This window comes from Mangifera indica, chromosome 13 (genome assembly GCF_011075055.1).
Source record: "Mangifera indica cultivar Alphonso chromosome 13, CATAS_Mindica_2.1, whole genome shotgun sequence".
Lineage (NCBI taxonomy): Eukaryota > Viridiplantae > Streptophyta > Magnoliopsida > Sapindales > Anacardiaceae > Mangifera > Mangifera indica.
Window position 1 is genome coordinate 9,707,358 of NC_058149.1, and position 17,537 is coordinate 9,724,894.

At 29.9% G+C, this 17,537-nt stretch overlaps 1 protein-coding gene across 1 annotated transcript; it reads left to right on the forward strand.

The window, feature by feature from the left end:
- Positions 1–11,526: 11,526 nt before the first annotated feature.
- Positions 11,527–15,005, forward strand: LOC123194257 (pectinesterase). The gene is made up of 3 exons (XM_044607414.1): positions 11,527–11,890; positions 12,115–12,711; positions 13,977–15,005. The coding sequence occupies exons 1-3, from the start codon at positions 11,572–11,574 to the stop codon at positions 14,666–14,668; spliced, it is 1,608 nt and encodes a 535-aa protein (XP_044463349.1). The 5' UTR covers positions 11,527–11,571; the 3' UTR covers positions 14,669–15,005.
- Positions 15,006–17,537: the final 2,532 nt, after the last annotated feature.

Below are 17,537 nucleotides of genomic sequence, written 5' to 3' on the forward strand. Positions count from 1 at the left end.
GCATATGAAATGTCATAGTGTAGCCAGATAGGTATCTAAAATGTTAAAAAACATCCGAGAGTAGGCTACATATATGTATAAAAATATTGTTTAGCTTTGAAACACTAGCTTGAGTCTTATTGTTATTCATGTGTCTCAATAAGTCACCTATTTACTGAGTGTTGTAATACTCACATATTTCGTTTTGTTGTTTTACAAGTAAACGAGGTCAGCAGAAAGGCATATGAGGAAGCTAGCAGTCCAACTAGTCAAGTTGCATAAGGATGAGACTTATTTTATTTCTAGTCTTGTATTTGATTCATTTTCAGACTTTGGATGTCATTTTTTATATTTATATTTGTGCATATTTTTTTTTATTTTAGCATATAGTGATGTATTTTGTCTTGTGATGTGAATTGTTATATTTACGTTGTTATTTAGTGCATTTCCAAACACCCTTTTGTACATAGATTAAAAAGTAATTTTAATCATGCATAAATGTAAGTTAAGTTTAGAGATTATTTAACTAAGTAAAGCTTTAAGTTAATACATCTTTTCGAGTTTGTATTCTCTCTTGGGGTATATACCTTAGAAAGGGTGTTACAGGTAGTGGCAACCCAACCACCCTCATTGTTATCTTTACTTTTCTAGTCTTCTCCTTTCCTTTGTTCTTTCTTCTTAATTTATGCAATACTTCTTGATATGCACTTTCAAGTCACAAAGATGACATTCCATATTGGCAAACACATTAGTCTTCTTTGTAGTGTAATCTTATTCTTCAAATCTCTACTACTACTTGTCTCCTTTTTTCTGCAATTAAAACTGTGACTTTTTCTCATCTCTTAATTTAGAAAATTCCTTTTAACCAAGTCCATTGTAATTATTTCAACTGATATTCAGTTATACAAAGAGGTTTGGAAGGTCTCCCATAAGTCTAGTAAAAGTGCCAAGTAGCCATAATCCTAGTACCTAATCATCAAACTTGATTCTCATTCCAGCCAAATGATTGATAATTCCTTGTAATTTATTCAAATGATCAATTATAACAACTCCATCTTCCTACCTCAAAACCATCATCTGGTTTATCAAATACTTTCCTAGCACGAACTCCTCAAGCTTGTTCCACAAAGTGTGAGCATCAACTACTCCACTAACATGGTTCAGTATTTATTATCTAAACATTATATGGCGTATCCACAAACTTGTCTATGAAACAAAGTTCATTATACATCAATCTTCATATTCGGTTTCTTAGCAGCAAGCAATAGCAAATAATAATCCTTCATATAAAATATATCTTCCATATTCCATATATGATAATTTGAATTATTTAAATTAATCATTACATTTGTATTAGCTTCTACATTGAACACCCAAGACAAAAAACAAATCATAAACTTTGATACTACTTTTTTAGGAGAGAACACAATATAGAATCACTCGTACGATTTTTTCTCTCTTTATGTGAACTAATATCAAACTAATAAATAAAATAATGATATATACAATCTATAAAGCTCCAATATAGAAGAATAAATCATACATTCACCCACAAGAACACAAAGGCATGTACCAAAAACTCCAAGGTTAAACAATCAAAAGTGAACAAGTTTTAACAAGATAAATCTAGGAAGTTTCTCACCAAAATAGGGGGTCAATTTTGGTCTCAATTACTCTTTTCGAAACTCCAAAGCTAATCTTTACCATTTAGAATGAAGAGCAATGAGTCACAAATCTACAAATAAAATTTCAATTTAATTGGACCATAGATGGACCTCAATCCGAGCAATTGATTAAAACAAGTTAAAACCCCAAAATCTAAAAATTTTTTGCCTCCCTTATTTTTTGGTCTTTCAAGCAATTTTTAATCACATTTTCTTCTCATCTAGTTTTCTCTTTATTAATATTTTATATGGGTTTAAGATACCATACACGGAGATACCCAATCCAATCTAACAAATGTAGATTGAGAGAAGAGATAAGTTAATTTGGCATTGACATCTAAAAAATGCAAATTAAATTTATGTAACGCATTAATATTAAATAGAAAAAAATTGCCTCTATAATGTGGAGGTCTTTTATCTTCATAAAAATAATATTTATAGAACTCTACTACCTATTAGTTATGAAATTAAATTTATAATTAATATTGACATTAAATTATAATTCAAAATATTTAACCTTTGGTAATATAAACATATGTTCAATAAAATTATATATACGTATTTTGAATATACAAATAGTTATACAAGTATCATTAAATAATTAGATAATTTTAAATTAAACATAAAATAATATTTAATTATATGATGACACATTATATACGTACTCATTTATGTATATAAAAATGAATACGCATAACAGTACTCACATGGGTTTTGTTATTATACCATAATAATGTCTCCACTTGACACCACTTTTATTAATTCCTAATTGTTATAAATTTTTATAAAATAACAAAGAACAATAAAGTGAGAAGATAAAGATAATAACATGACGGAAGAAGAAGGAAACCTATTTATACAATTTCTTACCGCTCCTTTACCAAGTAAGATCAATTCATCTTCCAAAATCATTTAATGTATTCACATTCAAGTAACCACCCATAAATTTTTTGCTTTCACGTTTTGTGGAAAGTCATCACATAGGTAATACTAATAAGATTCTAAACAAGTCGATTTCATTTCATTTCAGCCCTACACATTTCACATTTAAGCTCACATGCAATAAGTTGAATCCAATTTCTTGTCACCTGGAAGATGAAGCAACAGGGACTCAGAATCAGCCAATGAGAGAAAAAAGTAATATGAACTTTTGTCAAAATTTCCCGTACTGGGGTCCAGTGGTGTATGTACCATATCCATGGCATGTTCGTTAAGCAAAACGACAAAGACGATGCCGTCTAAATAATTAAAGCTTTCACACTGGCAATTTTAATTCATTATTAGATTTGCACTGAAAGGATTTGACGTGTCTATAGTCAAACCATAAACTTATAATTAGTAAAGAAAAAGCATTCCTGATTAATAAGTCATTAAGCCAAATCTTGCATGTAGATGCACTTTCTCCATCACTAACATGTGCCTTTGTCGCAGCAGAACGTTAACCCCCAACATGTGGCACGCCATTTGTGACCCACTCGCCAGCCGCCACAATTGAAGGCAATGCCTTTTAGTCTTATCATGTTATTACTTTTTTTCAAATAATATGAGTATACAATTTTAAATTAGGTATAATATATCCATATAATTTTATTATTATTAAATATAAAAAAAAAATATTAATAGTATTAGAAATAAAAACTAATTTGTGTATTAAATAAAATAGGATTATATAATTGAATAATTTTAAATTATATATATATAATTATATAATGACATATCATCGTTAATATATAAATTAATAATCATTTTTAATATACAAAGTTTTACTAAATCTATTTTTACTTTATGTGATAGAGGTCGTAGTGGGTTGTATCGAAATAAAGTCTAACAGTAATGGACTTGCAGACCGGTTGGCTTATAAAAATACTAAAACCCACAACATAAGCAATGTTTTAGAGAGTCATGTCGTGTTTGACCCTTAACGGGATACTCTACAGGGCTTTACCAAGTTGGCTTGTAAATTAACTAATAAAAAAAATTTATTTTAATAATTATATAAAATTAAATAAAAATTATTTTCAAATTATTAAAACCAAGGATAATACCTCAGAAAATTTATTGAAAATATTTCACTTGTGATAGAGGAATATTGTAATTATATAATGAAAAAATTTAAAGATAATATAAATCAATTCATTTACGTAATATACAAATATAAGTTCGATTTATATATCCTCTAGTCATTTTTAACATCCAAATTCTTGAATTCTTCAAATATATCTTCTACTACTTGATTTTGTAATTTAAAGTTAGTGGTCACCCAATCTTTCATATGCATGATTGTATTGACCATGTTAGGATATAAGTTTGATTGTTTGTCATCCAAACATGTATTCACATGTACTAAAAATTGATTATGATGATACAATTGACATCGAAGGCATTAGTAAATCACATGTCATGATATAAAGCACATGATAAGTGTCTTGATGTGTTTTCCACCATACTAAAACATAGAATTTGTCATCATATCAATTTATAATTTTGGGATAATGATCAATATTAATATAATTATAAAACTCATCATAATTTGAATTTTATCTAATTGTTGCCTTTGCACAAGATAGACCATATATGCAATTTTCTCTACCTAAACCACATGAACTTACCTCTGGTTTGAGAGTATGTGATGTCATTTCATATTTATGTTCATAAATATTATACATTTTAAGTAAAAAAATCATAAGCATCTTATGTTTTATGAGTGTTTGTTTGTAACAAATTTCATTTATAGCATCTAAACAATTTTGTACTTCTAATAATTTGGCTTCAGTATCTAAAACCGTGGCTACAGTAAAAAGTAAAGTACTTGTTTTCAATATTTTTTTAAATTTATCACCCATTTGTCTATAAATTTCTTGAAAAATATTATGATACCTATATACTTTAAAAATAAAACAATATTATATGTACTTATTTTGAATACACAAATAAGTATACATTTATATATGTTATCATGTGACATAGTGTTACTTTATTTTTAATTCAAAATCAATCAGTCACATGATAACACATATTAAATATGTACCCATTTGTATACTCAAAATAGGTACATATAATTTTATTGTTAAAAATATCACTAATATTTACTATATTATATAAAATTATACATGTGGTAGGATAATACACACTTGAGTGTTGCACTTAATTTTTAAGTATATTTACATGGTCTAGGTTTGACCAATTATTGCATTTTAGGCAAAATATTTAGGTTTAGGATTAGTTTTAAAACTGATTTTCAGGTTTTATTATTTATATGTCGTCTTTTTTTAATTTTGTAAGACATTTCACAAAAATTAGGAAGAGAAGCTTCAAAATAAAATGGAAAACAACTAATTTTTTATTACATTAGAAAAGACTAGAGATTCATGCAAAAGAGGAAACAAATCCAAGTTGCAAAGGGATATGGACAAATCAAGAAAGATCACGGATATAGCACTGAGTAAATCCGAGTAGAATCAAGATTCCTACTCTTGTGAGGAGGAACATTATGAAAGAATTACCAAGCCGCGTAAGGAATAGCTTTTGGCATTTAGAGTTTTTCACATTCAAAATTTTAGCTCCTACAGTAGATGATAGTTACTTCTACTCTTAGGATTTCCATAAGCCACCAGGAAACAATGAATACATAACACAACAATAACCAAATTAGTAATCCGAGTGCATATACGAGGGATAACTATAATCATTTTACTTGATTTGGAATCTTTGTTATGTGTTCTTATAATTACTATTATAGGTCTATGATTAATATATGAGTGGCTAACTTTATCATCCTAGGAACTAAGAGGGATCCTTTAATCCTCATAAACTTGTGAACTTTAATAATTTTACATTTTAAAAAAAATTGTCGATGTTTGATTTAATGAATGGTTTTGTTTTGCCTTGTGTCAATTGGAGAGCCCAACTTTGCACATGCTAGTAGGTTCACGTATACTATTGAAAGGTAGGTGCAAAATTAGTGCATGCATTCATCAAACCTAGATCATTGATACTAGAGATAGGTTAAGCCTTTGTGGAGTCATCAGAATCACAAAGCTTAATAGGTTCATATTAATCAAGTACCATGAGAGTTGGTGCATGTTTAATGTTTACATGTTTAGTCAACCTCAAAAAGGAAAGTAGGGTAACTCAAGATATCCAACCATTAATACATTGTGATTACAAAAAAAGCATTCATCGTTGATTGTAAGTTTACACGGGATTATTGGTGAAATCTTATTTCCTAGATATAGTTGATATACAAATTTTGTTAGTAGAAATAGAGTCGTATCAGTTAGTGGTATTAATCAATAGAATTAGTAGTAGTAGGACAATTTTAATCACATTAGTGATTTTGATCTCAGTACAATTTAGACTCCCTAGCTAATCTAGACTATGAAACAAATTAGTAGTTGATTTTCCAATCTCTATGGAATCGATATCTTTTATAATACTTGCCAATTTGTGCAATTGTGAATGAGATGCAACATGTTTATTAGAGCATTATAGCCAATTTGTGCACTTGTGAATGAGATGCAACATGCAATCTCCCAATCATATTTAGTCAAAAAAAGTGCGTTATCAAAATCTTTTGGTTGGATTTTGAAAAAGCGCATTATAGCTACTTCATATCCTTAACATGTTTTCAACATAAGATATGTTGAATTTCACCTAATTCTAACATCAACTTTTAATTTTTTTTCATTTGAACTTTATTTGTTTACACATTTGATAATATGTTTGTATGCATGAAGGGGATGACGAAACTTAAGTGATGACATGTCTAATTAGTGATATTTGATCTTTCGCTAAGCTCAAATCCTCTTAAGCTATTAAATTCATGATATAACATGCACATCTAATATGGAATAATTTTCTACCAAATGGTAGAACTAAATGATTCGGTATTAATTCAACAACTTTATCATTATTTTTTACATTGTCTAAGGTAATTGAAAAAATAAAGTTATTAATTTTATATTTATAAAAAAAATATTAGCTAATATTTGATAAATAGTAACACTAGTATGAGGATATTATAGTAACATAAAAGAAATGATCTTTTTGCAAAATTGTCAATCAGAATCAACATTATAAGCAATTGTGCATATCTTGATTAGTTACAGTTCATAAATCATAAGTAATTAAAATAACACTATTAAAGTTGTTTAGTTCTCCTATAATTTTTAATTTCATGAGATCATTATTCCTAACGATGTCAAACCTAGGATTTTTTCTAAAGGTTGGTTGAACGCTCTTTTGACTCATCCATTTTATTTCATCTTCAATATATGAAAAATGTTAGTCAAAAGCTATAACATATTTGACTATATAGTTTCTCATCTTTTGTTGATCGTAGATGAAATGCATCATTTCTCCAACGTGCCCTGAACTACTCAGACTACTTGTTACACTAGAGTTGTCAATTGAACGTGATCTGGTAAAAGTAATTTGTTGTTGTCTTCTCATGTTGTGTGATATTTTTTTTCAATATTTAGTAATATAATGGCAAAGATGACTAGTGTCACCGAATTGACACATATCAAATAGAAACAATAGTGTTTGTACATTATTTATCGAATTAACCTACCTTCGATCATTTCTTCTATTTGATCGACTAGTTACACACCATTGATTATTGTTTTCTTTTTTTTCTGTTGAGACTGACACACTTTCATGTGTCGATGCTCTAGATGTGTTATCAACAATATCATCACCTCTAAAGTGCTCAAACGGATTAAACTAATTTGAGTTTGAATCTATTTATAATTTTTTGTTGAATAAAAAATAATAATTAACAAAAGTATAACACAAACAAAAACAAAATTGCTATACACAAACAAATATTGATTGAGAATTAAGAGAGTTTGGGAATAAGAGATTGATAAATAAAATTGTTGAGTGAATGTGAGATTGAAAATGAGAATTGAGTTGAGACTGTATGATTTTTGGGAGAGGGAGGTGGTTTATACAGGAAAAAATTAAAAAATTAAAATTTTTAGCAAGGCCAACAGCTAGTGGCCCGTTGGCCTATCCTAACAGAAGTTTTGTGGGTGCAAAAGTTCTTGCACACCCATAGAACATTATGGTTTTTGTAATCGGCATACTGCAATATTGAGTTATGTCAAACCAACCCATGGCATGGCCCGAACAACCCCCAGTCTGATACGGCTTGCTCTAATAGTGAGTCATGCTGCTGCATACTAGGCTACGAATGGGGTCCAACCCCTTGCTATGTCTATTGTGTGATATTGTGAATATAACATTTGCATATTAATAATCGTATCAATCTCATCCTTGTGTTTTTAGCATCATTTTTATTATGTTATTTTAAAAATTTATTCAAACTTAAAATACGGTATTCTTTACGAAATAAATAATTGTATTATTCTAGATTTCAGTCTTTTTGTCTGATTCATGAATTTATATGTGGTCCAAATCCCCATATATATCAATGTTTATGTATGATTAATGAATTTTGAATTTATGTATGATTAGACAATTTACCCGAAACAGACCTACGACCGGCCCCTTAATTCTACCTTATCTCTTGAGATTTATATTTTCATCGCTTATAAATTGATTAAAAACGCTGCATGCAGTTTATAATTAACCAGTTGGGTTACAGATATTACAAATTCTATCAAATGAAAGCAAATATTGATATTGTCTTTAATTTAATAAAACTCAGATAAATGTATAGTCCGGTGAATTTTATTTTGTGGGTATATCGTGATCAATTTTGTTAAATATTTCATACACTTAATAAACAAAATCTGGGTTATGAATTTGTGAGTTTAAATTATTGAATTTATTGGATTTTTTATAGAGGGATTCAATAAACTATTATAAAAAGAGGTTAAGTCACATTTTCTAATGTATGCACGATTTTCCATCCATTCAAATATCATCATATTGAGAGAGATTATCCATCCATTCAAATATTGCCATATTGAGAGTATATAAAAAATAAACATCAGTGTCACCAGATCGATAATTAATTAGATTTAGAGTTGATTTGATATCAATTATAACATATCAAGTATGTTTAAATCTCTAAATCTTTTAATTTTAAATATTCTATAACCTGTATGTATGAGAATTAGTTGCAATTTAATTCATTGATTACATGAATAATGTGTATGGATTTGTTTAATTAATCTCACAACAGATACAGGTACAACCATATTATCATCCTTGTTTTTTTTAGTGTAAATAAGAATGAAAGAGATCTTGAATCTCAATTGTTGTATAATTAATATGAAGGCCATGGGACTATTTTCCGCCGAAGTTTTAAACTAATCTCAAAAAAATATCGTAATAATTTAAAATTTTAAATATTCACTCACGATTTAACTATTGTTAAATTTTTTTATTAAATGTATGAGTAAAATCATTATTTTTTCATTAATATTAAAAAATATAAAATTCATTTTATTTCTCTTTCAGATTTTAAAAACTAATAATTTCACCATTGCTCAAAGTTTTTTAACTTAAAAAAGTAATATTTTCTCCACCAAAACCTAGGGTTTATTTTCTTTCCTCTCTAACCACTATCTTCGACCACTGACGACGACGTTATCACCCTTAAGTTGTGGATGAAACTTCGACCACCATCTTGAGCCAAGTTGACGGTGCAACAAGCTAATTAAATCTAGCCTCCCATCTACGATGAAGAGGCATGGTACGATGTGGCAACATCGACTTTCGTTGGTCCAAAACACTTCATTTGGACAACACGACAAAGGCATCGTCTAGACGAATCGTTTGGATTCATCTTATTTGAACGATTTCAGATGAAGGTTTGCTCTTAGGAGGGACAACGACGACTTTGGGTTTAAAGGAGAGTTATCGATGGCTAGAGATGATTGCCGAAGAGTTGTTGAAAATAAATGTTAGGTTTTGGGAGGGGGCGAATGTTCTTTTCCAAAGTTGAAAAACTTTAGCAGAATTGTTGATTTTTAAAATCTTGAGGGAAAAATATAGTGAATTTTATAATTTTTTAATATTAATAGTAAAATAACGATTTTATTTTTTATTTCTTACAAAAAAAAATTTTACAGTAATTAAGACATGGGTTAGTATTTTGGGTTTTAAACTGTTACGGATATATTTTTGAGATTGAACTAAAATTTGAATGAGAAATAGTCCTTTGACATGAATTTGATCGGTATCTTGAATCCAATGATATATACAGGAAATATATGTATATAGTAAATTCTAAAGTTAATTGGACAACCGATAACCTGGAAACGTTTCCACAATATTAAGATTAACACAATATTCAATCAAGCACTAAGTGAACTTTAATCTTATATGCAAATTATAAAGTTACGTTATCTTTTTACTCGCCGAATATTCGTAAAACAAACAAACAAAGCCAAGCTAGATATAGTAGAACTTTCCAAGTAGTTCTTTTAACATTGCCATGAAATGGTTGGGGAGCAAAATAATAAAGAGGGAGACCAAGACTTTCTGAATAAAGACTTACTAATGGAACTTCATCCATCACATATAACCAAGATAGATCAATTTTAAAAGATATTTAGTAATACTTAATTTTTTAGACGGAATTTCTAGCTTTCTAAAACGTATCAGAAATACCCTTTTTAATTATCACACAAATTATGCAGATAATTCAAAATTTCGTTAAATATAAAAATATTAATAAATGAAGAGACGGAAAGAAAGGCAGTGAGACTAAGGGGTCAGGATTTGTCTCTTTCAGATGGCGTTTGATCTAAGTCCATTCTATTAAAGATTCGTTGAGTGATGGACACATATAACAACAAAGCTTTATGACCCACGTCAAAGCAATTAAGCTTTTTTATGTTGAAGGTTATCTACATTAATTTTATCATATTCACATCTTAACCTTTTTTAATCTTGTTACCTTGATTGAGATAATTATTCATGTCAATTACTTAATGATAATTATATGTAAATCTAATTATAGGCCAAAAATTGTATATACATAATATTAATCACCATAAGGATACCCTTTAGCTAATTTAATTAAATAGAATCAATATTTTTAAAACCAGCCAGTAATCAAATCAGTTATCTCACTAGTTCGTAATTCAATTGGACAACCAACTGATTTAACTTATTATCAAATTATTATATATTTTTTAATTTCAAATAATTACCATATTTTTTAAACATAAAACATATAAAACATAATTTTAAATATATTAATTAAACAATTGACATTTCATCACATAAAATATGTAATGTTAACATTAATTCAATTAAAATTTTATAAATTGTAACATTTTTTTTGTTTTAATAAAACAAAAATGATGTAATATTATATAAATCCAGTTTTATTGGTTTTAAATAGTTTTTTAGATTCAAAAAGTTTATCGAGTTTGACTGAATTTTAAACAAATCAATATTTATATATATACCGAACTAGACTATAAAATCAAACTGGATTATGGAGTGATTCATAGTTTAATTAATTGAATCAATCAATCCGATCTGGGTTTCAAAACAATGGATAGGACAAAGACATTAAAATTTTCAAGTTATGTTAGGAAACAAGTGATAATATAAGAGTGCTGACAAAGTGAAAAAGGGTTCCTCGTGTACTCACTAAATGTTCAATATATTGGTGACCACCATCATTTGTCAAGTGGCTTAAGATCAGCCCCACACTCAAAAAGATATACGTGACATCTTTAGCTCAATTTATTTGTCATTACTCATGAGAATAGACCTCCAAACTAACACTAAATGCTCCTTGCCCACATCCAAATGCCCACCTTGTAAAAATAACATGGCACTTTATCACTTAATTATAAATTGAAATAACAATCTATACATTTTTAATTAAATAACCCTTTAGTAAGAATAATAATAAGATAAAATAAACTCCTTTCACTATAAATATCGACCCCATTTCTCCAATGTGGCTGTGAGATTTGTGAACGGATGGTTTAACATGGGAAAAATGCTAAAGTCTACAATGTTTTGGCTTGTGGGATTATTTGTGCTTTGGGGAGCCACCATTGCACCGGCTGCCATTGATGGATTTCAACAACAAATCCTGAAAGCGTGCAACTTCACTAGATATCCTTCCCTTTGTGTTCAAACCATGATGAAATTTGAGAGCACTGGGCATGATGATAAGCATGTTCATATTATACCTGCTCTTGTTAACATGACCATTTCCGAAACCAAATTGCCTACTTCATACCCCGCCGAATTTTCCTCCCAGTTTCCCGAGCTCCAGGAATCTCAAAGTGTTCGTGCTGTCACAGGTGCTTTTGTTAACCAATTCTTCAATTTTTAGATATATTTGTTACAATTATGCTGTTTCAGAATTTATTTATATGGCATATGTATATGTGCATCTTCATCATGATAGCAACAAAAGCCATTTACCTATTTTATACGTATATTTACACTTCTGTCGGTGCCAATTTTGTTCTTTTTCTCTGTTCATTATTATTCACTAAGGCCCATGGCTTTTTTGTACATGCAGATTATTGTGAAGAGCTCATGAGTATGTCTTTGAAACGATTGGAGAAATCAGTATTAGCTCTGAAAGAATCTCCGAAGAAAAACAAACATGACATTCAAACATGGCTGAGCGCCGCCGTGACTTTCCAGCAAACTTGTAAAGACTCGGTGGAGGGCCTCAAGCTGTCCGGCGAGCTTAATGAAAAGATATCTCAAAAAATGGATTATCTGTCTCAACTGGGGAGTAATCCTCTGGCCCTTACCAACAGGATTACTGGGAATTCAAGGCAAAAAAATACCGATCGCCTTCTGAATGAGGAACAAATTTTTCCCAACTGGGTATCCTCTAAAGATCGGAAACTGCTTCAGGCTCCGGCCATAAAGGCAAATGCGGTTGTGGCAAAAGATGGAACGGGCAACTATAGAACCGTAGCAGAAGCCATTAATGCTGCTTCTGGAAATCGATTTGTGATTTACGTGAAGGCAGGAGTTTATAAGGAGAAAATTCACACGAAAAAGAATGGTATTACGTTGATTGGAGATGGAAAATATTCCACTATTATTACTGGCAGCAGTAGTGTAGCTGGAGGCTCTTCCATGCCTGGTTCCGCAACATTCAGTCAGTATTTTCTCTCTCACTTTCTCGTATTGCTTGTTACATTTTTGTCTACGTTATTGACTTCCACCCTTAGAGGATTTTGATTAGAACTGGAAACAAAAAGTCGCGGGAGGTTGAAATTAACTTGAGAAAGACTCTCTAATTATATATGCATATATATACTAAAACTTTTTGGGAAATAAATCTGAGAAATTTAAAGGGAGCATGTTATGCATACCGTTTTTGTATATATAAATAAATACACATATAATATGTCATAATATAATTGGATGTTACTTTATTCATAATTCAAAACCATTTAATCACTTGATGATATATATCAAGTATGTATAAATTTATGTACTCAAAGTGAATATATATAGTTTTATTCTTTTATATATATATATATATATATATATATATTGTACAAACTTATATATACAAACTAAAATTATAATTTATGATTAAATAATATGATTGTTCACTTTTTTTCTTAATCACTTAATTAGGTGTTACCATTTCAGTTTATACATACAAATTTATATAATTTATTTATACATATAGTATTATTTTATATATAATACAAACCAGGGGGATGAAGGAGCATTATCTATATATATAAAAGGAAAAAAAGAAGGGTCCAAATGAAAACTAGGTTGAAAGGAGAAATAGAAAATTTTACATGGGACAGTCATGCTCTCTCACTTTGACTTGTATAGTAAGACATTCCAAAATTAACAACCACCATAAAAAGAAGTTTTAAAAATTAATTATACATACCTTTATTTTATTAATGTGATAAAACTGTTTCATAAGTTTTTCTCAAAAATTAAACATCTATATGTTTTTATATCTTGAGAAATTATGGAGGGCCACGGCCCTGCAATAGAAATAGAATATCCTTTTAGTTCGGAAATTCAGGATGGGTAGGGTAAAATCTAACCTCTATGATTGATATGTGTTTTAGAATTCAATCCAAATTATTTAAAGTGATTTAAAAATAAAATAATATCTTGTATAAAAATGTGATGTGATTGATCTAAGTTAAATTATTAATACATAACTACAAGTCGTTTTCCATTCATTCATATAAAAAAAGAAAGGAACTATATATATAAGTATCATAATATACAAGTCTATGAGATTGAAAAAATGATACCCTTGCTAAATGTTACGAAGGAAAATGAAAAAAGTGACTTCTTTTTCAATTAGGTTATGCCTATTGCATGTCAACACATTAAAAAATTTTCTCTATGTGATAATCAATTAATTTATGTAAATTGCAGCAATCACTGGTGATGGATTCATTGCACGCGATATCGGCTTCCAAAACACGGCAGGCCCCGAAGGAAAACAAGCTTTAGCTCTTTACGTCGCCTCCGATCATTCAGTCTTTTACAGGTGCAGCATTGTGGGTTACCAGGACAGTTTATACGCACTTGCACTTCGTCAATTCTATCGCGATACCGATATCCACGGCACTGTAGACTTCATATTCGGAAACGCTGCAGCAGTCTTCCAGAACTGTTACATTGTCCTTCGCCGTCCGAGAGGAGCATATAATGTAATTCTTGCACAAGGAAGAACCGACCCTGGACAAAACACCGGCTTCTGTTTACAGAATTGTAAAATTGCAGTTGGCGAGGATTTTTCCCAAGTGAAGCATAACCATAACTCGTATTTGGGAAGGCCCTGGAAACGATATTCAAGGTCAGTTGTGATGCAATCGAATCTGGACGAAGCGATCTCACCGAGAGGCTGGATTGAGTGGCCTGGAGAAGGAGGTTATGGGAAAACTGTTTACTATGCGGAGTTCTCTAATGTAGGCCCTGGAGCTTCAACTTCCCAGAGAGTTAGTTGGCCTGGTTTTCATGTTATTGGAGCTGATGAAGCTGTAAAATTCACTGTTGGAGAATTCATTAAGGGATCAACATGGCTGCCTTCTACCGGAGTAACTTTCATCTCCGGCTTGCGGTGATTTAATATAGTTGAAGTTGAATCCAAGTAAATAAATAATCAGGTAGAAATGCCAGACCAAAAAAAAAAAAATTTAAATTTTAAAAAGAATCATACTATATGTATAACTTTGTGTATAAATAACGATATATCACTATTTAATTAGATAATTAAAAATTAAAAATAAATTAATATCCAATCATATGATAATATATTATCATTTATATATAAAATTGTGCATATAATTTTATTGTTTTAAAAGTATTGGAATACGTTTATGGACGTGTGTAATGCCGGTGTCTCTCTGTATAATTCATAATTTAATCAATTGAATAATTGAGAAGATTCTCCCCTTATTATTTTAGCCTTGCATTACTGTATAATAATAAGAATTGCTTAATTATTTTTAATTATTGTGTGGTCAATTCGCATGCACACAAGAGCAATTGAACATGCAAAATTGTTTGTTCGAAGTGTGTATCTTTCTGAATGTTGTGGAAAATTCCATCTTGGCTTGCGGCAATTTGTATATAAAATAAAGGCCAAAAGACTTATTCCAGCCCAAGGTTTAGCGTATTCTCAACCTTTTATCTACTAAGTTTTAAAAACTTAAATATCTATATTTCTTTTAAAATTTTCAGTTTTTTAGGGTTTTCATATTTTTTTTCCATTTACAATTGCGATCCCGAACTATTGAAAAATTCAATTTCACCTCTCTTCAGTTTACAAATCACCCTCCAACGAGCGTCTCTCCCTTCATCTTTGGCCTCCTCTTTTGCATGAGATCGAGACAACAACGACCTTGCTTTCTTTCCAATGCTTGAGTTATCCTCCGACGACATCACGGTTGCCTTCCCTCATTCTCTCTAGAAATTGACAAGACCAGACAAAGACAATGTTGATATTTGGTTAGACAAAAACGATTCTTCTTCTTCCCAAAAAGATAATTTGTCTTCGTCTAACAAAAATGGTTGTTGGGTGTCAACATCTGACAATTACATCATCTTCGTCAAAGACATCATCCAGAGACGTGAACCTAGAGAAAGGGAAGAAAATGGGAAGTCAAAAAAGGGAAAGAAAAGGGGAGGAAGAAAGAAGTCAATAAGAGATGACACTGGAGAAGGGAAAGAAAACCCTACAGGTAAAATGTAATATTTTAAAATTTAATCATATGAAGAAATTATTAGTTTTTTAAATAAATAAAAAATATATATAATATTTTATTATTTTTAATAATTAATAGTTAAATAACGATTTTATCTATAAAACTAACTAAACCTATTAGTTTTAATAGTCTACAGATAGAAATTTAAATTTTTAACACTTAATAAATATCAATTTGAACATGTCACAAACCTTTGGTGGGAATTAGGCTTTTGGCCTAATTAGTAATAGTATTGTTGCTTCACTACACTTAAGTGGATAATTGGTAGGTAGTAGGTAAGGATCAAAATCAATTATCATTAATCTCATATCTAACAATATTAAATTACGATGTCTAATCATAATTGTGGAGATTCAAAGTACAAATAAAGCACACGACTTGATTCACTAATAGCTAGAAATAATACATCCTCATAGCTTTATAATCAAAGACTTTCTCTAAGTAGCTAGAGATCCCATCCCATCAGTTTGGCTTTAATTCAAGTGGGTCGGAAAAGGAAATCCAACGCTTCCATTAACTAATTAAATATGTCATTCATGACTTCACCCTAATAATTAATCAATCACACCTGTATCTTTCAATTACTATTTCTTGTATTACACATATAATCAACTCATATTCATCCTTAAATTTTTATTTCATGTTCGTACAGCTGTAATTCTTATACGTATACCTACAAATTCCTTCCACATATAACACTGCTTTTAAGTTATAAACGTCTGTTATGATATATTAATTGCGATGAGATGGCATCAATTCATTTTCAGACCAGTAATTCGATTGAGAGTTTATGTCATCAAAATAGTCAATTGAAAAGATAAGAATGAAACTTTTGATTGCTAGTGTAAAACTTCGTAAAGAAAATGATGCAACAAGATTTGGTTATTAGAAATTTCTGAGCTGATTATTAGCAAAATATCCAAAATAAGTTGGGTGAGAGAGAGTGTAATTCAGCTGATTAATATTCTTTCAGTTGTCGGGATAGATGAGGACAAGGAGTGAAAAGAGAGAAAAAGGAGTGTGAGGGAAGTGAGCTTGAGTGTTTTGTAGAGTGTTCTTCCTTTGTATATTTCTTGTAATTTTCTTTTCATGATTGTTAATGGAATTCTCTTTGATTGCCCTTGGAGTGGATGTAAACAATCGAACTGATAGCTAAACTATTATAAATATTGATCCCTTTTTTTATTTGTTTTGATTAATCTTTATTTCTTCGTCATCTTGTTGTTTTGTTTGGTGTTACTCATGTTACAATTTCATTAAATAGTCTCGAGGTTGCATACTTGAACTTAATTCCAAGGGTACTCTGAGAACTGAGAACTTTTTATATTGTAAGAAATGCTATAAATTTAATATCATTTAGAAATATAAAAATGGGTTTAAAAATTAGAACACATCACATCATTTTATATAGCTGACATGAGAGTGCTATAATAAAGTTTAGGGAAGCTAACTGCCTGAATGACTAGGCTTTGTAACGAATAAGGTTAACTAAGAAGAATCTCAGATAAGACTGGTATAGAATCTAGGCTTGAAAATGGGAGATGATCAACCAACCCATTCTATAGAATCTAGGCTTGTAAATGTTCCCGAATAAAGTGAAGAGAAGAGGTAAAAGAGTTGGTATTAATATGGGAGTTGATGAAGGATCACCTAACGAAAATCAAAGAATTTTAACTAGTTCATAGGCGATCACATCTAGACTAGGAAGCATGGAAACCAGATTTGA

Bases quoted from the DNA above. Each gene is read 5' to 3' on its own strand.
- LOC123194257 (XM_044607414.1), top strand. From the start codon at position 11,572: ATGGGAAAAATGCTAAAGTCTACAATGTTTTGGCTTGTGGGATTATTT. The intron at 11,891-12,114 runs GTGCTTTTGTTA...TTGTACATGCAG, and splicing joins AAGTGTTCGTGCTGTCACAG to ATTATTGTGAAGAGCTCATG. The intron at 12,712-13,976 runs GTCAGTATTTTC...TGTAAATTGCAG, and splicing joins GCCTGGTTCCGCAACATTCA to CAATCACTGGTGATGGATTC.